The sequence below is a fragment of the Lepidochelys kempii genome, chromosome 6 (assembly GCF_965140285.1).
Source record: "Lepidochelys kempii isolate rLepKem1 chromosome 6, rLepKem1.hap1, whole genome shotgun sequence".
Classification (NCBI taxonomy): domain Eukaryota; kingdom Metazoa; phylum Chordata; order Testudines; family Cheloniidae; genus Lepidochelys; species Lepidochelys kempii.
In genome coordinates, this window is record NC_136385.1 from 12222054 (window position 1) to 12246700 (window position 24647).

Genomic DNA, 24647 nt, shown 5'->3' on the forward strand with positions numbered 1-24647 from the left:
GTCTCTTAGACTAGAGCGCTTCCTCAGCACCGTGTCACCATGGGCGACGAGTTCCATGGCCCGCGGTGCCCAGGCACCACGGGCCCGGCTCCTGCACTGTCTGAGGCCGGGTCTCTCCCTCGGCCCTGCCTTCTGCCATGGGCGCCCCCCCACGCATCCCCAGGGCCATTTAAAACAGCACAGGGCCCCCACTCACCACCGGCAGCGCAGCAGAGCTGAGCGGCTTCCTGCCTGCTTGCTCCACCTGCCTGCTGGCCCCTCCCTGCAGCCCCTGGGCGGGGTGGGTCGGTGTCCCACCCCAAGCGCCTCTGAGGCCAGTGGGAAACTGCGGGGGCAGTGTCTGGGGGTAGCAGCACATGGAGACTCCCGGCCTACCCTGCCTAGAAGCCCCAGGTAAGCGCCGCACCCCGCCACCCCCTCCCAGAACCTGCACCCCCAGCCCGGAGCCTGCACACAGAACCCAAACTCCATCCCAGAGCCTGCACCCCTACCCCCTTCCCACACCTGCCCCCAAACTCCCTCCCAGAGCTTGCACCCCTCACCTCCTCCTACATCCCCACCCCTTGCCCCAGCCCAGAGCCTACACCCAAACTCTGTTCCAGAGCCTGCACCCCCTCCCCCTGAACCCCCTCCTGTCCCCAAACTCCCTCCCTGAGCCTGCATCCCCACTCCCAGCCCAGAACCAGCACCCAAACTCTGTCCAGAACCTGAACCCCTCACCACCACCTGCACACCCACCCCCTGCCCTAGCCCGGAGCCTGCACCCAGCACCCAAACTCCGTCCCAGAACCTGAACCCCTCACCACCACCTGCACACCCACCCCCTGCCCTAGCCCGGAGCCTGCACCCAGCACCCAAACTCCGTCCCAGAACCTGAACCCCTCACCACCACCTGCACACCCACCCCCTGCCCTAGCCCGGAGCCTGCACCCAGCACCCAAACTCCGCCCCAGAACCTGAACCCCTCACCAGCACCTGCACACCCACCCCCTGCCCTAGCCCGGAGCCTGCACCCAGCACCCAAACTCCGCCCCAGAACCTGAACCCCTCACCACCACCTGCACACCCACCCCCTGCCCTAGCCCGGAGCCTGCACCCAGCACCCAAACTCCGCCCCAGAACCTGAACCCCTCACCACCACCTGCACACCCACCCCCTGCCCTAGCCCGGAGCCTGCACCCAGCACCCAAACTCCGCCCCAGAACCTGAACCCCTCACCACCACCTGCACACCCACCCCCTGCCCTAGCCCGGAGCCTGCACCCAGCACCCAAACTCCGTCCCAGAACCTGAACCCCTCACCACCACCTGCACACCCACCCCCTGCCCTAGCCCAGAGCCTGCACCCAGCACCCAAACTCCGTCCCAGAGCCTGCACCCCAGATTCCCTCCCCCACCCCAACTCCCTCCCAGAGCGCAACCTCTCACCCCTTCTGCACCCCAATCCCCTGCCCCAGCCCAACCTGCACCCCAGACCTCCTCCCCCCACCCAAACTCCCTCCCAGAGCCTTAGGCAGGTGGGGGGCGGAGTTTGGGGGAGCGGGTTCTGGGCACCACCAACATTTCTACAAACCTGCCGCCCCTGCATGTCACCTACCAATGCCAGGGCACTCCCTACAGACGTGCTCGGTGTGGGGTCTTGGCGGTCCGCAGCAGACTGGGGATGAAGGGCAGATTCCATGAACAACTGCTTCAATCAGAAATCTCACTCCTTTTTAGTTCTGGGGCAGAAAGCCCTGCAGATCTTTTACCTTTCTATCTGGTGCATCTCTCCCAGACACAAGTTGTGGGGGTCACTCGCTGGCATAGGCTTGCTGCAGGTTCCGCAGGGTTTAAAGCTTTGGGCTCGCGGCATGTCCCGGAGTCTGAGGAAACCCCGCTCCCAAAACTCACTATAGACAATATATACACTAACAACTAAGACTAACTACAACTAAACTAGGATAAGCTAACTATATGAAAGAACACTAAGGGAAGCACTTGCAAACCAAGCGATCGCAGTTCCAACGATTGTCACTGGCGGTAAAAAGGAACTGAGGAGGGGCTGGTCGTCAGGGTCATAAAATCATAGAATATCAGGGTTGGAAGAGACCTCAGGAGGTCATCTAGTCCAACCCCCTGCTCAAAGCAGGACCAAACCCAACTAAATCATCCCAGCCAGGGCTTTATAAAGCCGAGCCTTAAAAACCTCTAAGGAGGCAGGTCCGATGGTAGTGGGTTATGGCTGGTCCGATGGTAGTGGGTTATCAGAAATTATTACTGTTAGTTTAACTAACCTTTTTGAGGGGAGGGATAGCTCAGTGGTTTGAGCATTGGCCTGCTAAGCCCAGGGTTGGGAGTTCAATCCTTGAGGGGGCCATTTAGGGATCTGGGGCAAAAATTGGGGATTGGCCCTGCTTTGAGCAGGGGGTTGGACTAGATGACCTCCTGAGTTCCCTTCCAACCCTGATATTCTATGATTCTATGAGGGAGATTCCGCCACCTACCTAGGTAACCCATCCAGTGCTTTACCACCCTCCTAGTGAAAAAGTTTTTCCTAATATCCAACCTAAACCTCTCCCACTGCAACTTGAGACCATTGCTCTTTGTTCTGTCATCTGCCACCACTGAGAACAGCCGAGCTCCATCCTCCTTGGAACCCCCTTCAGGTAGTTGAAGGCTGCTATCAAAACCCCCCTCGCTCTTCTCTTCTCCAGACTAAATAACCCCAGTTCCCTCAGCCTCTCCTCATAAGTCATGTGCCCCAGCCCCCTAATCATTTTTTTGCCACTGCTGGACTCTCTCCAACCTGTCCACAAATATATTTGTGAGTCATATATTGAATGCCATGAAGGTGCCACTCCGGGGGCTCCACAGCCGACCCAATGGGAGCTGCTAAGGGAAAACTTTCCGACAACTGTGCATGTGGCATGCACATACCTGATTGGAATTGACATGAACAAGCACTCGAAGAAGAACTGGAGTTCCTACAGTGACTGGAAAACCCCTTCCATTGGCATAGGCTGCATCTACACGAGGGGGCTATGCCAATATAGTCGGCATAGTGTAGACATACCCTGGGATCTTAAGGTCTCCAGCAGGCATCTGGTGCCCTCCAAGACAATGGGAGTTGGATCAGGGGACTGGATGGAATGACCCTGGAGCTGGGCACTGCATCTCAGCCCGGGCAAGGTAGCTACATTTTATCTTACTCCTGCTCTCAGGGCTTGGTTGCTATGGAGGGCAAACCAGCGTTTGAAGCTTTTGGGGGCTGTGAAGAACACTATTTTGGAGCATCTATAGCTAAGGAGCAGGTTGGGCAATTCATTTCCAGTGTGGCAGAGAAATTCGACCTCTGCCCCAGAACTAGTCTCCCAATTCTGAGCCTGCAACTCCTTTGGTTTGTGGGTTTTAGGTGGAGTGACAAAACTGAGTTTATAATGGAAACTTGGTAGCAGCTTTAATTATGGACCAGCTCATGTTACTCCCTAATTACACACACCCATGTACACACACACCCTTTCTAGCACACGACATGTGCCAAGACCACTTTGCACCCAGACCTGGTAGCTTCTCCTGGCGGGCATTAGGTTTTCTCCTCTGCAGATCTGAAATGAGGCCAGCTTCTGGAGTCCTGCCCTGTGTGGGGAAACATGGACACCGTAAGTCTCTCTCCACGCCTCCTGCCACGGCTCCGGCTCGGCGGCTCCGGCTCGGGAAACGAGGCATGGGCCTGTGCACACGGCAGCCATGTCACTGCTTGTAGTGAAGCTGCTTGGGCCACACCTGGAAGGGCTCTGCCTTTCCCATGCGACGCAGATGGCTGGGTTTCCAGAGAGCTCAGGGCCGGCACACACCAGAGTATGCAGCTCTTCTGAAAGTCCAGCCCCATTTTCTAGCAAGAATGGGGTGCTCTGACAGCTACTTTCTGGCCAGTGTAAAATCCCCATCTGCCATGAGAATCTAGCGGGTAAGCTGGCTCTTGCCCTGGGCCTCCCACCTGATCCCCGTGGACTTTACTGTATGAGCTGGAACACACTGATTCTGTAGGAGCGATTCTCCTTCAGTAGCGCCCTGATCTGCAGTGCTGCAGGTCTGCTCCAGCCCTTTAGCTACGCACAGGAGACCTGTCGTGCTGTGGGGGGCGCATACTCCTCCCTCTGCCCACCCTATCAGAATGGAAATAGGGACCCTGCAGTGACGGGAGCTGGGAAGGAGCTGCTCTACCTCTGCGCCCCCCTCATTCACCATGGCCCCTGGCACTGGGGTCAAACCTTGCTACCTCAGCCGCAGCTGGAGGCCTCAGCCCTCACCGTGCTGGGAGCTGTACGAACATGGGGTCCCAGAGCAGACCTAACAGGTTATTGAGACAAACAAGCAGGTTGCATGGGGGAGTCGGGGTTATGGCAGCGGATGCCCGGCTCTCAGACAGGCAGGGCACAGGCAGTTGGCGAAGGGACGTTAAAGGAAGAAGGAGCAAAAATTGAACCACCCTGCACCAGATCTGTGTGCGTGGGGTGGCGGGCAGCGGAGAATAATTAAGAGAGTGTCAGTGTTTTTTCAGTGTGTGTGTGTGTGTGTCTGCTTCCTCCTGCTGGCATGGATGAGCCTTCTGCTGCCCCGCCCCTGCTGCCAGGGAAGAGCCCTACGTGTGTATGTCCATCCCCGCTGCGAGAGTCTTACAGTGTCTCGAACCCGGAGCCCTTTCAGACTCCATCCTCTGCCAGGGGTCAGGGAGACAGACGATCTCCAACACCCCCAACTTGGAGTTGCAGGCGCAAACCCCATTGCAGTCCCCGGGAGCCCAGCTCCAGCAGCACCCTCTGGCCCTGGCTATGCAGTGGGGCCAAGCAGATGGTACTGTGGCTGTGAGCGGAGGGAGAGGGGAACTGCACTGCACCTGTTTGCCAGAGCTGTCCTTCATCGCGCTGACAGGCTGGTGGGTCCGGCAGGTGGGGCTCCCCAACCTTCTCTCCCCAGCCACCTGCAAGGAGACCCAGAGGGGTATTTCCGAAAGAAAGCAAAGCAACCCTCTCCTCCCACACACCCTCCGCCAGCTGCTGGCAGAGCGAGCACTAGCCAGGGCGCTCCCCCAAGGGAGGAACTACACGCACTGGGAAGGGCCCCAGGGCACGGAGCCCACCAATGTGGCCAGGGCGTGAGTCGCTCTGTGACGTGTGTATGTGGCCAAGGCCTCAGTCTCCCTGCCGGCCGCTTCTCCCTCCCTGCAGGGCAGGAAGCTGAACAAGGGCACATGCAGAAATGCACCCACAATACCCTTCAACCAGCCAGAGAGCTACCCAAGGCCGGCCCGTCATGGAGGACTCATCCATTGGGAGGCCTTTGCAGGCCCCTGCCTCGCTGTCCCAGGGAGGAGGCAGCTCCGTGGTGTGCCCCATCTGGCGTGCTCCTTACCAAGGTCTTGTCTTGGCACGTCAGCCCCTGGCTCGAGGCGTACTTCTGATGCAGCTCGTTCCTCTCCTTCCTCGTCCGCAGCCGCTTCTTCTTCTTCTGATGGAACTGGTGGGGTGAGCAAGGACCCCGCGCTCAGCACAGCTCCACCAGGGGACAGCCCTGCTCCCCAGGAAACGCACCGTTCCCCACCACCCACAGCCCTCGATCGAGCCAAAGAAACCCACGTCGAGGCCAAGGCATGGTAACACGTCACCTGCAAAACTGGCCCCCATCTGGCCCATCCCGCTACCCTCGTCTGCAGGAGGCCTGGCCCTGGGGTGTGCAGCTCGCAGACGGTGCTTCAGCAACATACACCCCTCCAGAATTCGCCAACAGCAGCAGACTCCAGCCCTGACGGACCCAGCCCCAGCCCTCCCTGGGCTGCTCCCACTGCGGCAATAGCTGGGACCAGCTCAGCCCCGGGCGCTGCAGCTGGTTTCCTAACACCCAAAGCTCTCACTGCGGAGGGTGAAGGGTGAGTCGGGCAGCCCGGGTCGCCAGTGAATCAGGGAGCCCAGCCAGACTATGCTGCCCCGCCATTTCCAGCGTGCTGCAAACATTTGTATTCACACCCCACGTGCTCCTGGACCCCTCCCATGAGAGAGCGTCACCCTGTCTGCCTCCAGCCGCCATGCAGCCCCTAAGCAGCCCCTTCCTAGAATGGCAGGTGGGCAGCTGAGGAGCCGGGAGCTAGCAGGAGAATGGCCACCCCATGTGGAGTGTAACGGCCTCACTTCCGGCGGCTGGGCATGTGGTATCGCACAGGGGTCTATGAGCCCTCATCCACATGGCCCCCTGGGCGCTGCCCATAGTTACAGCCCTCCGCAGCCGCGTGGCTCTCACCTTCTCTGCCATGCTGAGTAAATGAGCAGGCAGGCCGTCGGACTGCGAGCTGTTGGAGCCACTGGTGCTGCGCCAGGCAAAGAGAGCCCCTTAGCGGTTTGCACAGATTCCTGGCTGCCAAGGCCACAAGGGCCCATTCGGACCACCCTGCAGAAAAGACAGGCCCCCCCAGCCAGCCCTGCAGCCAGCCCAGAACCCCCAGCTGAGCCCCCAGCCACCCCGATCCAGTCTGGATTTACGGATGTCAAGTGGCGGAGACTCGCCCAGGCCAGCTGTTCCAATGGTCATTCCCCTCCCTGCTGAACCCAGCCCCTTCTCTCTCCTCTGGACTTGTCACTTCAGCTCCCAGCCGCTGGATCTCGCTCTGCGGTGTCTGTGGTGTTCAGAGCCCCCTGCTAGCAGAAATCTCCTCCCTGCCGTGAGCCAGGAGGCTCCTGCTGAACTCACACTGCCTGGCAGGTCCCGAGTGCTGGGCGCAGCCAAGGCCCGGGGCTTTAGGGACAGAATGAGCTGGGGGCAGCTGTCGCTTGGGGGTTCTCCAACGCGGGCCAGGAGCACAGCCCTGCAGCTCTGGGGTCTCTAGGCTCAGAGAAGTGGGTTTCATGGGGCCAGCCAGCCTTCCCCCAGTCAGGCACAGCACACCCTCTGCCAGGAGTGCAAAGGGCTCAGCCCACCCTCCTCCCTCCAAGGCTCCTCCGGAGATGGGCCTGGCCAGCCATGGACCAGGTGTCCCTGGGGCAGCAGAGCTCAGGAGGGTTCTCCTTGGAGGGTGACAGGGCGGCGGTACCTGGACTCAATGTCTGACAGGGAGATGTCGCTCCAGGCACTGTCTGAGTCCTGCCCACGGCCCAGATCCTTGAGCTTTTGATGGATTTGATGCTGAAGCAGCTCCTGGAGCTCGGACAGACACTGCAGGAACTGAGAGTAGAGAGGCAAGAGCTCACACACACCTCCAATGGAAGGAGTTTCACTTTTGGGAGCACTCCATGAGTCTCTGCTGGGCCAAACCCATCCCCTGCAGCACACACAGTCTAAAGGGAAGGAGCAATTAAGCCCCTTTATGGAGAGAGACAAATACAATAGAAGCTACTGCCCAAGGCACTCAGAGACATGGCAGAGTTAAACTGTGTGGTCTGAGGGCAACCCAGGGCTGGCTGCGAACACATGGGCTAGGGGATGGCATGGCAAGCTGTGTGTAAGAGAAAGAAAAGCCACAGACAGCAAGACAAGCAGTCGAGAGAATGGCCCTGGTAGGAAGCAGAGACACAGCTCTTTGGGCACAGACCTGGGGGATTTCTGAGCAAGAACACTGCCTGCTGCTGTTTGTTCCTTCTGTGCTCAGTGGAACAGAACTCTGCTTGCATACTTTTCAGCTGAACGGGATTAAACCTAGAATATCCCCGACTTGAAGTATCCGTTTCTCCTCCTAACAGAAACAAACCTGCAAGGCCCTGAGTACTGACAAACTGCTTGGGCCAGAGGGGCAACCTGGCTCCCATGTGCAGTGACTCTGGAACATGGCAGCCAGGGCTCAGACACTTTGATGAGCTGACAAAGATTCCATGATGGGGATGTCCAGTACAGAGAGTCATAGAATCATAGAATAACAGAGTTGGAAGGGACCTCTGGAGGCCATCTAGTCCAACCCCCTGCCCAGAGCAGGACCAATCCCAACTAAATCATCCCAGCCAGGGCTTTGTCAAGCCTGACCTTAAAAACTTCTAAGGAAGGGGATTCCACCACCTCCCTAGGTAATGCATTCCAGTGCTTCACCACCCTCCTAGTGAAAAAGTTTTTCCTAATATCCAACCTAAATCTCCCCCACTGCAACTTGAGACCATTACTCCTTGTCCTGTCATCTGCTATCACTGAGAATAGTCTAGATCCATCCTCTTTGGATCCACCTTTCAGGTAGTTAAAAGCAGCTATCAAATCCCCCCTCATTCTTCTCTTTCGTAGACTAAACAATCCCAGTTCCCTCAGCCTCTCCTCATAAGTCATGTGTTCCAGTCCCCTAATCATTTTTGTTGCCCTCCGCTGGACGGACATCCTTCTTGTAGTGTGGGACCCAAAACTGGACACAGTACTCCAGATGAGGCCTCACCAATGTCGAATAGAGGGGAACGATCACGTCCCTCGATCTGCTGGCAATGCCCCTACTTATACACCCCAAAATGCCATTGGCCTTCTTGGCAACAAGGGCACACTGTTGAGTCAACAACACAGAGATCCTTGGCAGGGGCTGGTAAGTGGCCAGGGCACTGCAGGAAGAGCGCTAGCATCCCTGGAATGCAGAGTAATTCCAGAGTGCACAAAGGAACACAGTGATTGCAAACACATATGTTAAGGTGCCATCTCTACTGAGTCCCTACGCCCCTGGTGTGCCCACGGCTAGTATAATACTGCTCCTCTGCCTGCTTCCCTACACCCTGGTGTGCCCATGGCTAGTATAATACTGCTCCTCTGCCTGCCTCCCTACACCCTGGTGTGCCCATGGCTGGTATAACACAGCTCCTCCACCTCTATCCCTACACCCCTGGTGTGCCCACGGCTAGTATAATACTGCTCCTACCCCTGCGTCCCTACCCCCTCTGGTGTGCCCACAGCTGGTATAACCCTGCTCCTCTGCCTGGCTCCCTATGCCCCTGGTGTGCCCACAGCTGGCATAACACTGCTCCTCCGCCGGCATCCCTATCCCCCAGTGTGCCCACGCATGGTATAACACTGTTCCTCCCCTGCGTCCCGACACCCCTGGTGTGGCCACGGCTGGTGTAGGTCCTAGTATCTCCATGTGTCCCTCAGTCTGCACTGTGCCTGGACCTAATGTCTGACACTCCCTCTGCCCCGCTTGCCTTTTCTCAGTGTGTTCCCACCCCGGTCTGTGTTCTCCCATGCCCTGAGCACATCCCCAGGCTTGCAGCAAGCCCAGAGCTGGGGCAACTGTGGAGCCTAGCACTCATCACTACAGTCACAAGATGCCCAGGGTGGACCCCTCCATGTATGTTTGTGTGGCTCAGCCTGCAGGCACAAGGCAGGGAAGAGGCTGGCAGCTCTGGAAAGCTGAGGAGGGGTTGGGGCTTCGGCAGGCTCCTAGGCTGGGTGACTGAGATGCCAGGGAGGTGGCTGAGATGAGGGACGGAGCCCAGGGAGGAGCAGCGGGACCGGTGGGTGTAAATTCCCTGGGCGCAGCACTCATGCCTTTCGACACCGTTTCCCACTGATGAGAAACTTGGAATCCAGCGAGTGCTCGGACCCACAGACAGCAGCCCAGGGCTTAATTTGTAATGAAAGAGGTGCTGCGGCTATGAACTGCCAGGCCCAGAGGTGCCGGGGCTATGAACTGCCAGGTTCGGAGGTGCCAGGGCTCAGCCCTGGCACAAATTAGCCCCGAGCAGCCCCTGTTCACTCCCACCCGTGTCCCACCCCTAGACCCTGCAGCAGGGCTGCGTGGAGCCAGCTCTCACCTTGGTGCGGTCGGGGTCACAGAAATCTAGCAGCGTGTCGCAAATGTGATAGCCCAGAGATTTGAGATCCTCTGAGGTGAAGTGGGAGTCGCTCTTCCTGCCTGAAAGAGGGGCAGAGACAGGGTGAGGGCCCTGGATTCACAGTACACCAGTCTGGTCCTGGCGCCCGCCTTTCCACCCCACCACATTCTTGGGGTTTGCCCAGCAGAGGGCACACACAGCAGCACAACCCACGTTCCCCAAGCTGCTCTCCCTGCTATTGGGGCCCTTTGGCTCCATGGCACTTTAGATCTCAATGCAGCCGTGTGACAAAGTGGGGATTTTCTGTGTTTTGTATGAATACCATGTGTGCCTCAGTTTCCCCTCTATGCTGCATGGTTAACTAGGGGTGGGAAAAGGCTGTTGACTCTCGGGCAGGCTATGAGAAAGGTGTGGCTGGTACTTGCTGTCTCAGGTTTGGGGCCCAGGCCATTGGAGAGTCCATGGAGGCAATGGCAAATGGCAGGACATTTGGTACTTAGCAACGACAATGGATGGCCCAGTCCTCCACAGGCAGCCAGCCGTGTGTGACCAGCTGGTTAACAAAGGACTGAGGAGGGGCCAGGTTGGGAATTGGGACACAGGGGCACATAGGGACAGAAGGGGAGCCAAGGGGGTCATGCCGTGTGGCTGGGGCTCTGGGGATCCAGAATGGACCAAGCCATAACTTTCTTTTCTCTGTGCTAACCAAGGACTTGCCATGCCTTGGTCCAGATGCTACTGACCCTGCTGCTTTTACAGCCATGGCTGAGCCACAGCACATGCTAAGCTGGGGGGTGCCCTGCTCCCTCGGGTGCCCAGCTCAGGCGAACTCGCTGAAGGGAGCTTGTGGCGTGAAACGAGTGCTTGAGGCTTAGAGCTTCAGTCCTGGGAGGCGGTAACAGAGTAAGACCTGAAGAGGGGTCTGGCGCCCTGAAAGGGGTCCTCCCAAACTGTCCCAGAGCAGCTCCAGAGCACTGGACCTGTGGCTCCATGCCATGCAGCAAAGCCGACAGGGCACTGAAAGGGTAGGGCTGTCCTGAGCAATGTGCCTAGCTGGAACCATGCAGCACTGGGATTTAGCTCTGCCTTCAGGCCACTGTTTGCTGCCAGACCTCTCCCCTGCTGTCTGCATGCAACTCAGCCCCCGCACTCACCTCCTGCTCCCATTTCTTGGGGCCACACAGCCCTAGAGCCTCAGGGCTTGTCTATGCATGCAGCAATGCGCACTATGGGCTGTGGATGCCGAGGTGCCCTGAAGTGTTGGGCACAAGTAGGGTCCACACCAGTCAGTGAGTGCACGAGTGGGGTTGGGAATTCACACCCACATGCGCCCTGCTGCACCATGTAGACAAGCCCCTAGACTCCAAGGCCAGAAGGGACCATTGTGATCATCTCATCTGACCTCCTGTATAGCACAGACCAGAGAACCGCCCCGAAATAACTCCTGGTTGAACCAGAGCAGAGCTTTTAGAAACACATCCAGTCTGGATCTGAAAATTCCCTGGGGTGGAGAATCCACCAGGACCCTTGGGAAGCTGTCTCATTGGTTAATTACATTGTTGAAAATGTGCCCCTTATTTCAGTCGGAATTAGTCTCGCTTCAACTTCCAGCCATTGGAACGTCCAGCCTCCTTCTCTCCACATCCCTTCTCTCCCTCCTCGGTGCTGTCACCTTCCTCACCGCCTGCACCCCCTCCCCACAACCCCAGCGCTGACCTGCACCCTTCGGCTCCCCCCACCTGCCCCCAACTCTGGGCAGGATCTCGCCAGCTCTCCGAGTGAAGATGGACACACCCTGCTGAGGCCTGCCTCTGCCCCTCCTCCATCTCCTTGCTCATTGGCACAGAGGCTTCTCCATCCCTAGCCCCACCGCCCCCTTGATCCCATCCCCTCCCCCGCTAACTTCCCTGTGCCCCACTTTCATCCCTCCCCACATCCTCCCCTCCCAGCTCAAGCACACTGCTCCCCCAGGCTCAGAAAGCCAGCCCTCGCCTCTCAGCCCTGCAACCCTCTTCTCCCACTCCCCCCTGGACCCCCCACTAGCCCTCTCCACTCCGCTCCCAGCAGTCTCTGGGCTGCTGCAGCCCCATCTCCCTTCGTCTCCAAGGCATTTCCCCTGGTGCCTCCCCACCTTGCCCCGCCAGGCGTTCCAGGCTCTGCCCTCCCCAGTTCTCCTCCCACCTCTCTGGCTGCCCCACCTGGAGCGAGCAGAGGGGCCGGGCCTCCCTCCAGTGCCAAGGGGGTTAATTCCCTGGGGAGGCGCAGCTGAGCCCACCCTACCCCCCCCCCCGAAGGAAGTGTAGGGGGGCGGAAGAATAAGAGCAGCCGGGCCCTGCTGCAGTGTTGCAGCGGATGGGAAGGAGGCAGACAGTGATTCAGGGAGCCGAGCCCAGCCCAGCCCAGCCCAGCCCGAGGAGGCTGGAGGAAGGGCCAACCGGCTGTAAGCCACAGAGTGACACATTGCTCTGGTCGTGCACAAGGTAGCAACTGCTTGTTTCCCCACTGACCCTGTGGGCCCCGGGCTAGGACCCTGTGCAGCAGCGTGGACCTGGGGTCCCCAGTCTCGGGGGCTGGCCAGGCGCAAAACCTTAGGCCGGGACGCCTAGCCAGTGACTGGCTCGTTGCTCAGCCCGCATCCCTGCCCCAGCCAGGAGAGTGAGGCCATAACCCGTTTCAGTGCTCAGCCCCCACACCCCAAGAGGCCAGAGTCCTAGCATGTTTGGGGTGCCCCCAACCAGGGACCGGGGATTCCCGCCGACTGGCAGTGTGTGCTGGGTCCTCTAGTGGAGACCAGTCCAGAAGGGCTCACTGGGCTGATGCGTAGCCGCAGGTCAGGCCGCCTGACGAATTTCTGGCTGGCCTGCTGACTCCTTCTTGTCCCCAAAAGGGGGCGCCCTTACCCCAAGAGGGAGGAACCCTACAACTTGATGGAGAACACAGACCTTACACACACACACACACACCCCCGAGTCGAGGGACAAGCTAAGGGTGAACTACAATGCTCCCCATGGAAATGGGATTGAAGGAAGGAGTACCCAACCATGACATGGTGGATATGGAGATGCTGATAAGGTGGCTCACAGAGAGCCAGCAGCAGCAGCTTCTTCAGCAGCTGGGCAGTCAGCAACAACAATTAATCCGAGAGTTGGGGGCCCAGCACCAAGAGCAGCAGCAGCAGTGTTTGCAGCAGCTTGCTGCTCCGCTCCCGATCCTTGCAGGCCCCAGTTCTGATGGAGAAGCGACCCCAACCAGCTCTGTGGTGCCCTTTCACCTAGCTAAGATGGGGCCCAATGATGATCCAGAGGCCTTTCTGGTCACATTTGAGCGGGTTGCCTCAGCACCTAAGTGGCCCCCTGAGCAATGGGCCACCCTTTTGGCTCCATACCTAACAGGTCCAGCTCAGGCTGTGTACTGCAGGCTCTCGGTGGTTGACACCCAAGAATATGGGTGCCTGAAAAGCGCCATCCTCGATGCCCTCGACATCACGCCTGAGACCTTCCGGCAACGACTGAGGGGAAGGACATATCCACCAGGGGCCAGACCAAGGATGGTGGCTTAGCAGCTATAGGATGCATGCTGGAGGTGGCTACAGCCCAAGCAGCATAAAGGAGCTGAGGTTGCTGAGCAGGTGGTTCTTGAGCAATTTGTATACATCCTTCCATCCCAAGGAAGGTCATGGATCCTTTGCTATCAGCCAGCAACACTGAACGAGGCTCTCTTCCTTATGGAAATTTTTTTGGCTGCTGAGATCCCTGTCGGCCTTGGGCTTCCACACCGGCAACCTCACTAACAAAAGAGGAGAGGCTGTGAAGTCAGGGAAACGGGCCTGGCCTTGACCCAAAACGCCCTGATGGAAGAGACATCACCAATAATCAGCGGTCGTCCAAGGCATCTAGGAGAGCCCCCAGCCATAGTGGGGAAATCCCAAATCCCAGGCAAGTTGACCCACTTGACAAAATCCAAGAACAGGCCCAGACACTCTGAAATTGGCCCATGTTTCACCTGTGGCCGTTTCAGCCATCTCTGCCGTGAATGTCCAAGGGCAGGTAGCTTTGGGCAGGTCTGGATCGGCAAAGCTCAAGCCCAAAAACAACCCTCTGGTAAGCTGATGATCCCAGTGGAAGTTGATGGGGTATGGGTTTCCGCACTCGTAGACTCAGGGTGTGGGCAGACACTCATCCGCCAGGACCTCATTAAGACTCCAGGGCTGCCAGAGGGGATGATTCACGTTCAGTGCATTCATGGCGATGTGAAGCCTTATCACAGTGACTTGGGCACTGTGATGGTGAATGGTGAGACTAGAACCCTGAGTGTAGGCCTGGCTTCAAAACTAGCATACCCCATTATCCTGGGCCATGACAGGAGGGGATTTGCGAAGGTCCTACACGCTGCAAGTCCTGAGTCCAACTGTCCGGAGTCAGTCATTGAACAAGACCTCCTTGAAGGGGAAGGGGAGACACCCACTGACCCTGGCACCAGCAGTGGGGAACACCAAGATAGTGAGCTTGACATCCTGGATGAGGAGGCCACCCCCAGGCAACCCAGCAGTGAAGAGATGTGGAATTTGGGGGCCAGCTTTGCCCAAGATCAATGGGAAGACCTCACACTCAGTCAAACCTACAAACAGGTAACCAGCATCAACGGGGAAAGTCATGGAACCTCACCGGGCAGGAAAGTACCCCCAGTTTGAATTGATGGGTGACCACCTGTACATATTGACCATGACCCACAGACCCAAGAAATCTGGGCTCAGTTGGTGGTATCATCCTGTGACTCACCTGTGATGTCCCTGCCACAGGACATCTGGGCCATGAGAAAACAATGGCCCAAGTTCTGGCCCAGTTTTTCTGGCTGGGGGTGCACCAAGAAGTTAGAGACTTCTGTAATTCCTGTCCAGAGTGCCAGCTCCCCACCCCGCAAGGAGTACCAAAGGCCTGCCTCGTCCCACTCCCATTAATGGGGAACCCCCTTTGAGAGGGTTGCCATGACTTGGTGGGCACCCCTCACAAAAAGCATCACCAAGTTCAAGTACATCTTGGTGGTCCTGCACTACGCCACCTGATTCCCGGAGGCAATTTCCCCTCAAGAACACTAAAATGCAAACCATCACCTTGGAGTTGCTCAAGATCGTTGTCTGAGTAGGCCTTCCTGGGGAAATCTTGACAGACCAGGCAAAGAACTTTACATTATAGCTGCTCCACCAGGTCTGCGATTTACTAAGGAGTTAAAAAACTTGGACCCTCTGGCTATCCTCTGCAGACTGACGGCTTAGCGGAGTGCTTCACAGGACCCTCAAGGCTATGTTGTGTAAATTTTCCCCAAAGGAGCTCTGCTATTGGGACCAACTCATCCCGCCACTACTACTTGCTATCTGGGAGGATCCCCGGTCATCAACACAGTTCTCCCCCTTTGAACTATTGTAGCAGCTGCGGGGACTTCTGGACCTCATGCAGGAGAGTGGGGAACAAGTACTATCCCCATTGCAGGGCCTCCTACAATATGTCTTGGAGCAAGAAGGGGCCCTAGTGAGGGAAAATCCATGCAGCGTGCAGAAGGCCCAGGAGCAGACATACAACAAGGGAGCCCATAGAGAACTTTCTAACCCAGCGAGAGGGTCCTGCTCCTGCTTGCCTCAGTGGAATCAAATCTACTGGCACAGCGGCAGGGGCCCTCTGAGATTATCTGCTGGGTAGGGCCAGTCACCTATAAAATCTAGCAGCCCAACAGCAAAAGAAACAGCAAGTCTACCATGTAAATCTCCTCAAGCTGTGGAGGGAGCAAGAGGGGCTGTAGGCTGGTACCACCCCAGAGGCGCTGGTGGTGCCAGCCCAACTGAGCTCTGTCCCAGCTTGATGAGGGGAATCAGGCAGAACTCCTGAAGGGCAGGGGACAGCCTTGTTCCAGCAAAACTCTTATTTCCCAGCGCCCCAGCTCCCTCCCAGCCCAGCTACATGTTAGGATAGTGCTGCCCTTACCCAGAGTTGAGCCGCTGAAGGTGGACTCCATGGTGTAGCTGTTGGGGATTCCCATCCTCCACATTACAATCCGTCCCGTCCCTTCTTTACTCTTCTGGACCTTAAACTTACAGCTGTGGAAAGAAAACTACAATGCCCCAGGTGGGTCAGCGCGGATGTGGGGCAGAAAGAGATCCTGGCTCTACCCCAAGGTGGGATTGCTCCTGACAGACAACCCCTTTTCCAGGGTCCCCATGTCCCAACTGGGGGGCTTTCCTCATTTCCCTTGGGGACACTATTCCACAGTCAACAGCCCCCTCAGCATTAGGAAGCTTTTCCTGATACTCAGCCCACTCATTCCTTACACAGCCCCATCCTGTTTCTCCTAATTCCCGTGCCTTTTGGCCACCCAACACTAGCAGGCTGGCGTAGCGACACGGCATTAAGATTTACTGTAACTACCCTGCCAGCACTAGCCTCTTAGCACAACTTTGTCCCTAGCCTCATTCTTGGAAACTGCTGAATAATTTTTGCTGAAACAATCCAAAAATTTCCACCCAAGACAGAAAGCTGCTAGGACAAGTTCCTGCCCCAATGACTAAAACCCAGAAAAATTATACCCAGCTGAAAACCAGGGCTTGGAATGGGACGGGTTGGGGAACCTCCCCTTAGCGTATGTTGCAAACACGCTTCCTACAGAAACACTAGGGAGAGGATCCTACCCCTACAAAGCCAAGGGGAGCTTTGCCACTGATGTCAGTGGGGCCAGGGCATTCTGTGTTGCAAAGAGAACAAGTCTAAAGGTAGGAGATGCCAGATTGAAGGTTGCCTGTGCACCCTTCACCCCACTGCCAGTGCAGATTCAGTCCCTGGCTGTACATACAGTGGTAACTGGGGGATTGCATACTGCTTTCTCCACAGGGGCCCTGGCCCTAGGTCCCTTCAGCCCTGAATCACCCTTGTGCTCTTGGGGAGCCTGCGCTCTACACTATAGGGGCAGCTCTGTTGTGCCCCAGAACAGCACCAAAGCCTTCCTGGCTCTGTGATGTGATTTTTTTTTTTAAATTCCCCCCACGCACCCCCAACCCCCCAACAGTTGGCACATCTGTTGGCTCCAAGAGACTCCAGGCAAAACTGGGACTCCTATGCGGAGATGCCCAGGCCTCGCAGCCAGGCCCCCACCCAGCCCATGGTGGCCAGTGAGGAGGCTCCAAGAGCAGAGACGATCCTTCTCCTCCAGGCTGGATGCATGCAGAGAAGGGCTGTGGGGAACTCCTTCCCTTCCTGTGGGCTGCTCCCGCTCCCACACCCACCTTGTCAGGGGCGTTCTTGCTGAGCATGAGTGGGAAGATGCGCTCATGGAGCCACTGGGAAGGAGCGCTCTTGTTGTTGCAGCCGTACATGAAGACATTGTTCTTGCGGCTGTGCCCATGGAAGTCACAGTACAGCAGAACCTCCCGCTCCTCCAGGACTCTGCACAAAGGAAGAAATCCCGAGCCAATTACACACGTGTACAGATGCATGTATGTAACCATCTGTGGCCCACAGGTGGTATCACAGACTCCTCAATTCAGGAGGAAATTAACACTCCATCCCCAATGCCGCAGAGAGCCACATAAAATCTGTCCCAGAGGGATGATGCTTCTCAGACCTGGGCTCTGCCCAGAGACAGATTATTCTGGCAAAGTTTGTACAGAGCCAGTTTTGAGCTGCAAAAATGTGCAGATGGGAGAGTTCTGCTTCAGAAGTCATTCAGGGTATGTCTACACTGCACTTAGACACCCGTGACTGGCTTGTTCCAGCTCACTCAGGCTCACAGGGCTTGGGCTAAGGGGCTGCTTAATTGCAGCATAGACATTATATAGTGCATACTAATGAATCTCAAGTAGAGACTCGCATTGATAGACAGTTGCAAACTACCTGCCCCAACTATTGCAGGAGCAGCTACCTCATTGTATGAAGCTGATGTAGTGGCCCCTTGCTATAATTTATCCTGCATAAGAAACATTAATCCTGTTCTTCAGGTTAGAAATAACAGATGCTAAAAGCCAATAAACTGAAAATCAAAGCCTGCTTTATATCTGTTAAATCCTGCTTGTTTTAGAGAACCCTAGTTGATTCAGGAAACACCTGCTAAATTCCATCGTTTGGGGCTGTGGTTACAAAGATGTATTTCATTTTTTGAAGTAAATTAGTGAAGGTGATACTTGTACGGGGATCTGTTAATAAAAACAAACGAATGGGTGCAAAAGGGAACATAACACCTGACTGTGAATTCAGGGCTAAAGGGAAATGTTAGCAGTTATCACATTTGATGCAAAAGTGAAGTGGTATCATTTGAGAATCATCACAGAATAACTGGGGAGCGGAAGAGAGAAGCTTCTGGGTTAGAGGGGACCCTGGGACACACAATAATTAATAATAAAACCTAGCTTTTATCCAGCACTTTTCATCAGTAAATTTCAAAGTGCTTTGCAGAGCAGGTCAGTCTCATTATCCCCATTGTCCCAGGTGGGGAAACTGAGGCACAGAGAGGGGATGTGCCGTGCCGAAGGTCACCCACCAGGCCAGTGGCAGAGCCAGAAATAGACCCCCAGATCTCCCGAATCTCAGACGAGTGCTCTAGCTGCGAGGCAGCACTGCCTCTGTAAAAGTAGAATTCAGTTGAAAATTGGCAGACCTGCCTAGCAGCACTACTGATATCCGTGACAGTTTACACCAGCAGACCACCTGGCCCCTGAGCTCTCACACAGCTGAGCAGCCATGGGTAGGTTTTCTACAGTTGCACATTATAAAATTTCTATTATTCATTTTTTTTTTAAATGAGGGAACCCAAAAAATTTTAAATTCAAAGAACATTACTAAGGCTTCAAAGTCAAGTGGAGAACAGTTAGGAAATGCCAGAATTAAACCTGCCTGTGCAACCTTAACTCTGGCCCCCTTGTGCATCTATAATTACCTGATCGCATGCTGTTTTTTCCACAGGACTCCTGCCTCATTCAGTGCACAGGACAGACTGCATTCAGGTCTGTGCAGCGAACGAGGCTGTTGTCTGTAGCACCCTACCCCATTTGCTGCAGATGTAGGAGTGTGTGTCCGGAACGAGGCACGGGACTGCAGGAAGAAAATGGAGAATCCAGCTCCTTTGCAAGATTCTCCCTGGCTGGGCAAGCCACTTTCACCAACATGTCTGCCAGTGACCATTAATTGCGTGTTCTCCATTTTATAGTTGTCTGGACAGGGACACCTCAGGGCTCGTTTTTGAGAGAGCTGAGCACTTGCACTGCAACAGGGTGTCATAGGGAGCTGTGGGGGCTCAGCACTTCTGACAAATCAGCCTCAAGAGAGCTCAAGTTTGGCACCCAAACCTAACCACCAGTTTTGCCCATATTGGCCGTCATCTCTGTGTGCCTCGATTTCCCCATTTGTAGAATGAGGATCACAATACCACTCACCAGAGAGATGTGAAGGTAAATACATTACAGTTTGCAACGCCCAGTGATGAGCATCACAGAACACGGATATGCAAGGGCAACCTTAGTAGTGTGCCCCTTTGTGAGTTTGCATTTTTGATCACCTTAATTGAGGCATTTCCTTGTTTGAGACTGAATGACTTTGCAGCATTAATAATTGTCTCTTAACTTGGATGGTTATGAATGCGCTCTCTCTCTCTCTCTCTGTATATATATTTATAATAATCTCTCACTCTTACCTTGCACTTTCCATCCGTAAATCTCAAAGCATTTTACAAAGGGGGTCATTCTCCCCATTTTACAGAGGGGAGAACTGAGGCACAGAGCGAGGAAATGACTTTGCCCAAGGATATTCAGCAGGCTAGCGACAGAACCAGGAATAGAGCCCCACTCTCAAGTCCCAGTCCAGTGCTCTACCACTAGGCCACACTGCCTCTAATCAACAGTGTTCTCTTTACCGTGCTACGTTATGGTGCCCTAGCAGCTCTGTGCTACACACCGAGGTCAATGAGCCCTGCTCCTCACCTCTGGATCATGCTCCGGGTGTGCCAGATGCAGGGGAAGGACTCCTTCAGGATGGTCTGATAGTTGCGGTTGAGATCTCTCCCGGCCAGCGAGCAGCGGTAGTTCCCCACAATCACCCCATCTGGATTGAGCATGGGCACCACCTTAAATATGAAGAGCTCACGGAGGAGCTGGGCGTCGGGGGAGTCGCTCAGGATGAAGTCCAGGAAACCCCTCATCACCCATGAGCCGTTGGTCTCCCCAGGGTGCACCCTGGCGCTCAGCACCACGGCCTTCTTGGCAGCAGTGGCAGCGGGGTTTTGGGATGGGCTGGTGATGGTGAGAAGGTAGACGGTGTTGCCAGCCAGACTGCTGCACAGGACCCGCAGCTTGCAGTACTGGGAGCGGACCGGGTCGCTGACCACTGCCAGCAGGTAGCGCTGCAGGTCCGAGAAGGTGTAGGGGTAAAAGTGGGCAAAGTAGCAGGTGTCATGGTCATGGGGGAAGCATGCCGTCCATGTGAGACAATACATCGCCTGTCCCTCCTCGGAGCTGCACCGATAGTACCGGATGTTGCCCCCCTCTCTCCGCCAGCCCACGCCATGTGTCTGCGCATCCCTCTGAGAGTACAGGAGTGGCTTCATCCCCATGCTGTAAAGGCTCTTGGGCTTCATCAGGTTGACAATGGAGAAGCGATAGGTGATGCCTTTCCTGGTGTTCCTGACCTGGAAGTAGAACCACTGGGTGTGCTTGTTGGTGTACAGGTCCATGCGCAGCGTCAACTCATACTCGTATGGGCCTCTGCAAGGAGGAAAGAGAAAATGACACCTGGAGCAGTTTCTCCCTGTACACACATCTGTGTGAAGGACAGGAAAGGCCACAGGCAGACCTGCTCCGTGCACATCAGCAGCCGGGCTATTGGGCTCTGCTGGAGGGGTGTTAGATACTTTGATTCAAACAGCATTCCCTAGTTACACCTGTGGTGTTGTGAAAACGGAGTTAAAATGATAAGCTACCACTCTAAATTTCAGGGAGTTTCCTGGCCCTGCTTGCAAGCTAGGGGATTACTATAGGGAAGTGTGCAATCTGGTATTTCAGCAGAGATCCAGCCTAGAGTAAGGAGGGATGAGTTGGACCTCTCTGCCTTAGAGAGCAGCCTGCTTTGTCTCACTCTGCTTTTGTGTGGTACCTTTCTGGATTCTAAGCAATAAAGTCATGTTACGTTGCAACTGTCCAGCAAGAGGATTGAGGTTTCTATCTAACTTCTCTTTGTGTAGGCTATGAACAAAGACCGAGATTTCCCCTATCTCTCAACAGCGTGCTGCCCTGTGCTAGGGAATAGGTCTTTGTTCCTAGCATTCATTACATGCAATGATATGCAAAAAGCTTAGTTAAAAGGATATTCTTTAAATGGCAACTCCAGCTCTAGATCATTAGGAAATACCAGCTTCACACGTGTCCGAGCAATCTGACCTCTGCCCCCTTGTGTGTCCGTATTATGGTACAGCCTGTAAAGACACGAGCACCTCCTATTTTCCGCACAAGATGACCCATCTCAGTCAGTGCATAGGATGGCTCCTAAGCTTCCCTTCCCATAGACCCTGGTGCACAGGACACGGGGGCAGAGGTATTGGGACCGTTGCTGGCTGGCACAAAGTAGAGCAACTCCCAGGCTGCTCTAACCTGGGCCGGGACAGAGAATCCTCCTTCCCCGCTCATGGGGGCTGTGGGGAAGGGGAGCCTCTAGGCTCAGACCTGGCCCGTCAAGCCCAGTTCCTGTTCCCCCAGCCTGGCAGAGGGGCTGGTGATGGAGCAGCCAAATCTCCTCCCCGGTGATGCAGCAGGCAACCATTGGGGGAGCTGCAGCAGAGAAGGGACCGCTACAGCTCAGTGCACTCCCAAAGCTGGGGGAGGCAGCGCCCGCTCCCTGGGACGGGGCTGATCCAAACACTTTGGAGACACCGTCCCAGTGAGGCACATCTTCAGTTCCTCTCCTAATGCCCCTGTCCTATTTAATACAGCCACCCCCCAGGGCCATCCCAGCTTCCCCTTCGCCTGCCCTCCACAGAGAGCCTGGACCGGGCACCCTGGCTTAGCTGGAAAGCTCCCGCTCCCCTGCCTGCCATGGACAGTCCCACGTCCTCTGCCCTCTCACTCACACTCGGACGGCCTTCTGGAGGTTCCCGCTCTCGAATCTGGATTCAAAGAGCAGGGTGGTGTCCTCTGGACCTTCCAAGCTGATGGTGGGAGACGTGATGGGCCCTCGCGCGCCTCCAACGCGGGAGCAGGTAAAATAGGAGCCTTTGGCCACTGCCGGGAGAGGAGATGCCCTTGTCACACCTGCAGCCTGTGCTAGACCCAGCTCCCTGCGGCATGGCCCTTGTTCAGAATCCCACTCCCCTCCGATGCAGGGCGGGGAATTTGCTCATACAGCGACTCAGGCTCTGCCCCAGTACAAGGCAGGGAACCTCTGTGCTGCAAGTACCCAAAGCATCCCCCACTACTGAGCAAACACCCCACTGCAGCTAAACCCCTCGCTTCCCCTGCTTCACGTCCCTCACCCTCAGGCATTTTTCCCCTGACACACACGAGACAGCCCCCTCACTGCCTTCTCTGGGCTCCATAGGGGGCAGCCTGGAATCCCCAAGCCATGATTAGGGAGTGCCAATAATAATGACCCCTAGCTTTCCATCCATAGATCTCAGAGCTCCTCACAAAGCAGGTCAGTGTTACTGTCCCCATTTCATGGACTGGGAAACCGGCACAGGGAGGTGACGTGACTTGCCCAAGGTCACTCAGCAGGCTAGGGAACAGAACCCAGGTCTCCTGAGTCCCAGCCCAGTGCTCTATCTGCTATGAGACACTGCCTCTCCTGCTGATGCTTGCTGCCAGGATGAGAGTGGATGGTGGTGTGCCAGTATCACATTGGCCCCCACTCTCAGGATTGGAGAGAGCGCAGAGGGATGGAGACAGAGCATGGGCCTGCTCCTGCGCCCACCTCCACGGCTTGGCCTGCAAGAGTAGTAGGGCCGGATCACGATCCTGGTCTGAGCATCTGCCTCATAGGCTGCAGGAAATGGGACTTACCTACCAGGCACAGACACATCCTTGTTACGATGCGTCTGCATCTACACAGTAAAAAATACCCACGGTGGCGAGTCTCAGAGCCCGGGTCAAGCGATTTGGGTTTGTGCCATGGAGCAGCGTAGATGTTCCCACGTGGGCTGGAGACGACCTCCAAGACCTTCCCACCTCGCCAGGTTTCACAGTCCAGCTCCAGCCCAAGTGGGAACATCTACACCGCTGTTTTTAGTCCCGAAGCGTGAGCCCCGCAAGCCCAAGGCAGGTGACCCAGGTTCTGAGATTCACTGCTGTGGGGCTTCTTCTTGCTGTGTCGACACTGTAAGAGCCCCAGAGGCAGCACTGCTCCAGGATGGGCTATGTGTGGACACGAGTCACTGGAGCCAGCCCCCAAAGATGGCCACACTTAGGCTTGGTCCACATTTTAAAGTTACATGGGCGTAGTTACAGCCATCAGCAATATGAGAAAACCACAGCCCTGCCCGACATAGCTGTGCCGACAACACCCCTGTGTGTTCGCAACAACGCCGAGGGAAGACGGCTTCTGCTGACGCAGCTAACGTTGTTTGGGGAGGGGGTACTCCTGCACCGACAGAAAAACTCCTTCTGTCGGGATAGGCTACACCTCCGCTCGGGGGCTACACTGGCAGAGCTGCGCCGGCATAGGCGCCAGTGTAGATAAAGCCAAAGGGTATGTCCATACTGGAGCTGGAGATGTAATTTCAACCCCGGATCACACCTCCAGCTCCAGGGTAGATGTAGCCCAAGTTTCCACTGTTAGAGCAGGCATGTCACGCAAGGCAGCTCTAAGCTGGGCACAGAAGGGTTAAGGAGAGTTCACTGGGAGGGCAGGGCTGGTTCACTGGAACTGGATGTCAAGAGTTGTGCTTGCTGAAGGAGCAGAGGGGGTAAAGAACACCCTACATGCCCTTGGGAGCTATTGTGAGTACCCTCGGGGACACCTGGCTGCTGCCCAACCTCAGCCTCTCTCCTAGGGGATGGTTAGAAAACCAGTAAGAAACTTGGGCCCTGCTAACTGGAGGCTGCTGGGCAGTGACTGGTGGCCATTTCCCATCTCACAGAGCCAGCAAGCCGCTTATGAGCTGAGATCTCCAGAATCTGCTTCCTGCTGCAGGACAACAGATCAGACAGGATTCAACTCCTCAACAGAGAGACACATCAGGCTGTGGGATCACTCCTGTAGGGAAGGGGTGGGAGCCACATTGCCAGGAACATTTGCCGCTAGAAAACAGAGCACAGGGAACAGTCCTGTATTGGGACCTCTGGGTCTTTCCTACACCAGCGGTGATCTGGGAATGAGGCGTGCTCTAGAAAAGCCAGCATTCAGTCATTTATAGAGGCCTCAGCCACTGAGATCCAGCCCGTTCAAGTTTTATGGTTTGACCAATGATTTCCCAATTAATGCCTGAGCAGGTCAACATTGGCTTCATTGGGCTTTGGATCTGGCCCTGGGTTAGTTTCATGTCTCACGTGCTGGAGATGAGAATTGTGTAGATCTGTCACCCGAAGTGTAGAGCAAGACTTTCTGTATGCAGCCAGAACCCCGAGTGTTTCACATGAAAACAGGGAGCTCTCGTCCCACGCTGTGTCGGAACCAGAAAGGAAACGACACCTTACAGCCAGTGTTCTCAGAGACCAGCCAGGCACAGCTCAGCCCTGCCCCAGAGCAGGTCTGAAAGGGGCTTTACAGACTCCTGGATTCCACGCCCAGGTTATCAGTGTTGTTAGTGTATGAGCCCATACCTGGCTTTATGTGATAGACCACGGTTCCTTTCTCCTTCCCCACAATTAGTGGGGCTGGCTCATTTCCTGTGGGCTGATAGAATGGCTCCGGTTCAGACGGCACCCACTCTG

The 24647-nt window shown here is 55.9% G+C and overlaps 1 protein-coding gene across 3 annotated transcripts in view; it reads right to left on the reverse strand.

Moving 5' to 3' along the window:
• AGBL2 (AGBL carboxypeptidase 2) overlaps positions 1 to 24647 on the reverse strand; it is a 51161-nt gene that overhangs the window by 17693 nt on the left and 8821 nt on the right. For all 3 annotated transcript variants that reach the window (XM_073346688.2, XM_073346684.2, XM_073346687.2), the window contains 11 exons: positions 24537 to 24644; positions 21851 to 22001; positions 19713 to 20492; positions 17028 to 17187; positions 15736 to 15862; positions 9740 to 9840; positions 7063 to 7193; positions 6276 to 6342; positions 5394 to 5498; positions 4879 to 4962; positions 3497 to 3617 (listed from right to left, as the gene is read on the reverse strand). In XM_073346688.2, the coding sequence (XP_073202789.2) occupies positions 3497 to 3617; positions 4879 to 4962; positions 5394 to 5498; positions 6276 to 6342; positions 7063 to 7193; positions 9740 to 9840; positions 15736 to 15862; positions 17028 to 17187; positions 19713 to 20492; positions 21851 to 22001; positions 24537 to 24644 (1935 nt within the window). The remainder of the gene's footprint in view (positions 1 to 3496; positions 3618 to 4878; positions 4963 to 5393; positions 5499 to 6275; positions 6343 to 7062; positions 7194 to 9739; positions 9841 to 15735; positions 15863 to 17027; positions 17188 to 19712; positions 20493 to 21850; positions 22002 to 24536; positions 24645 to 24647) is intronic.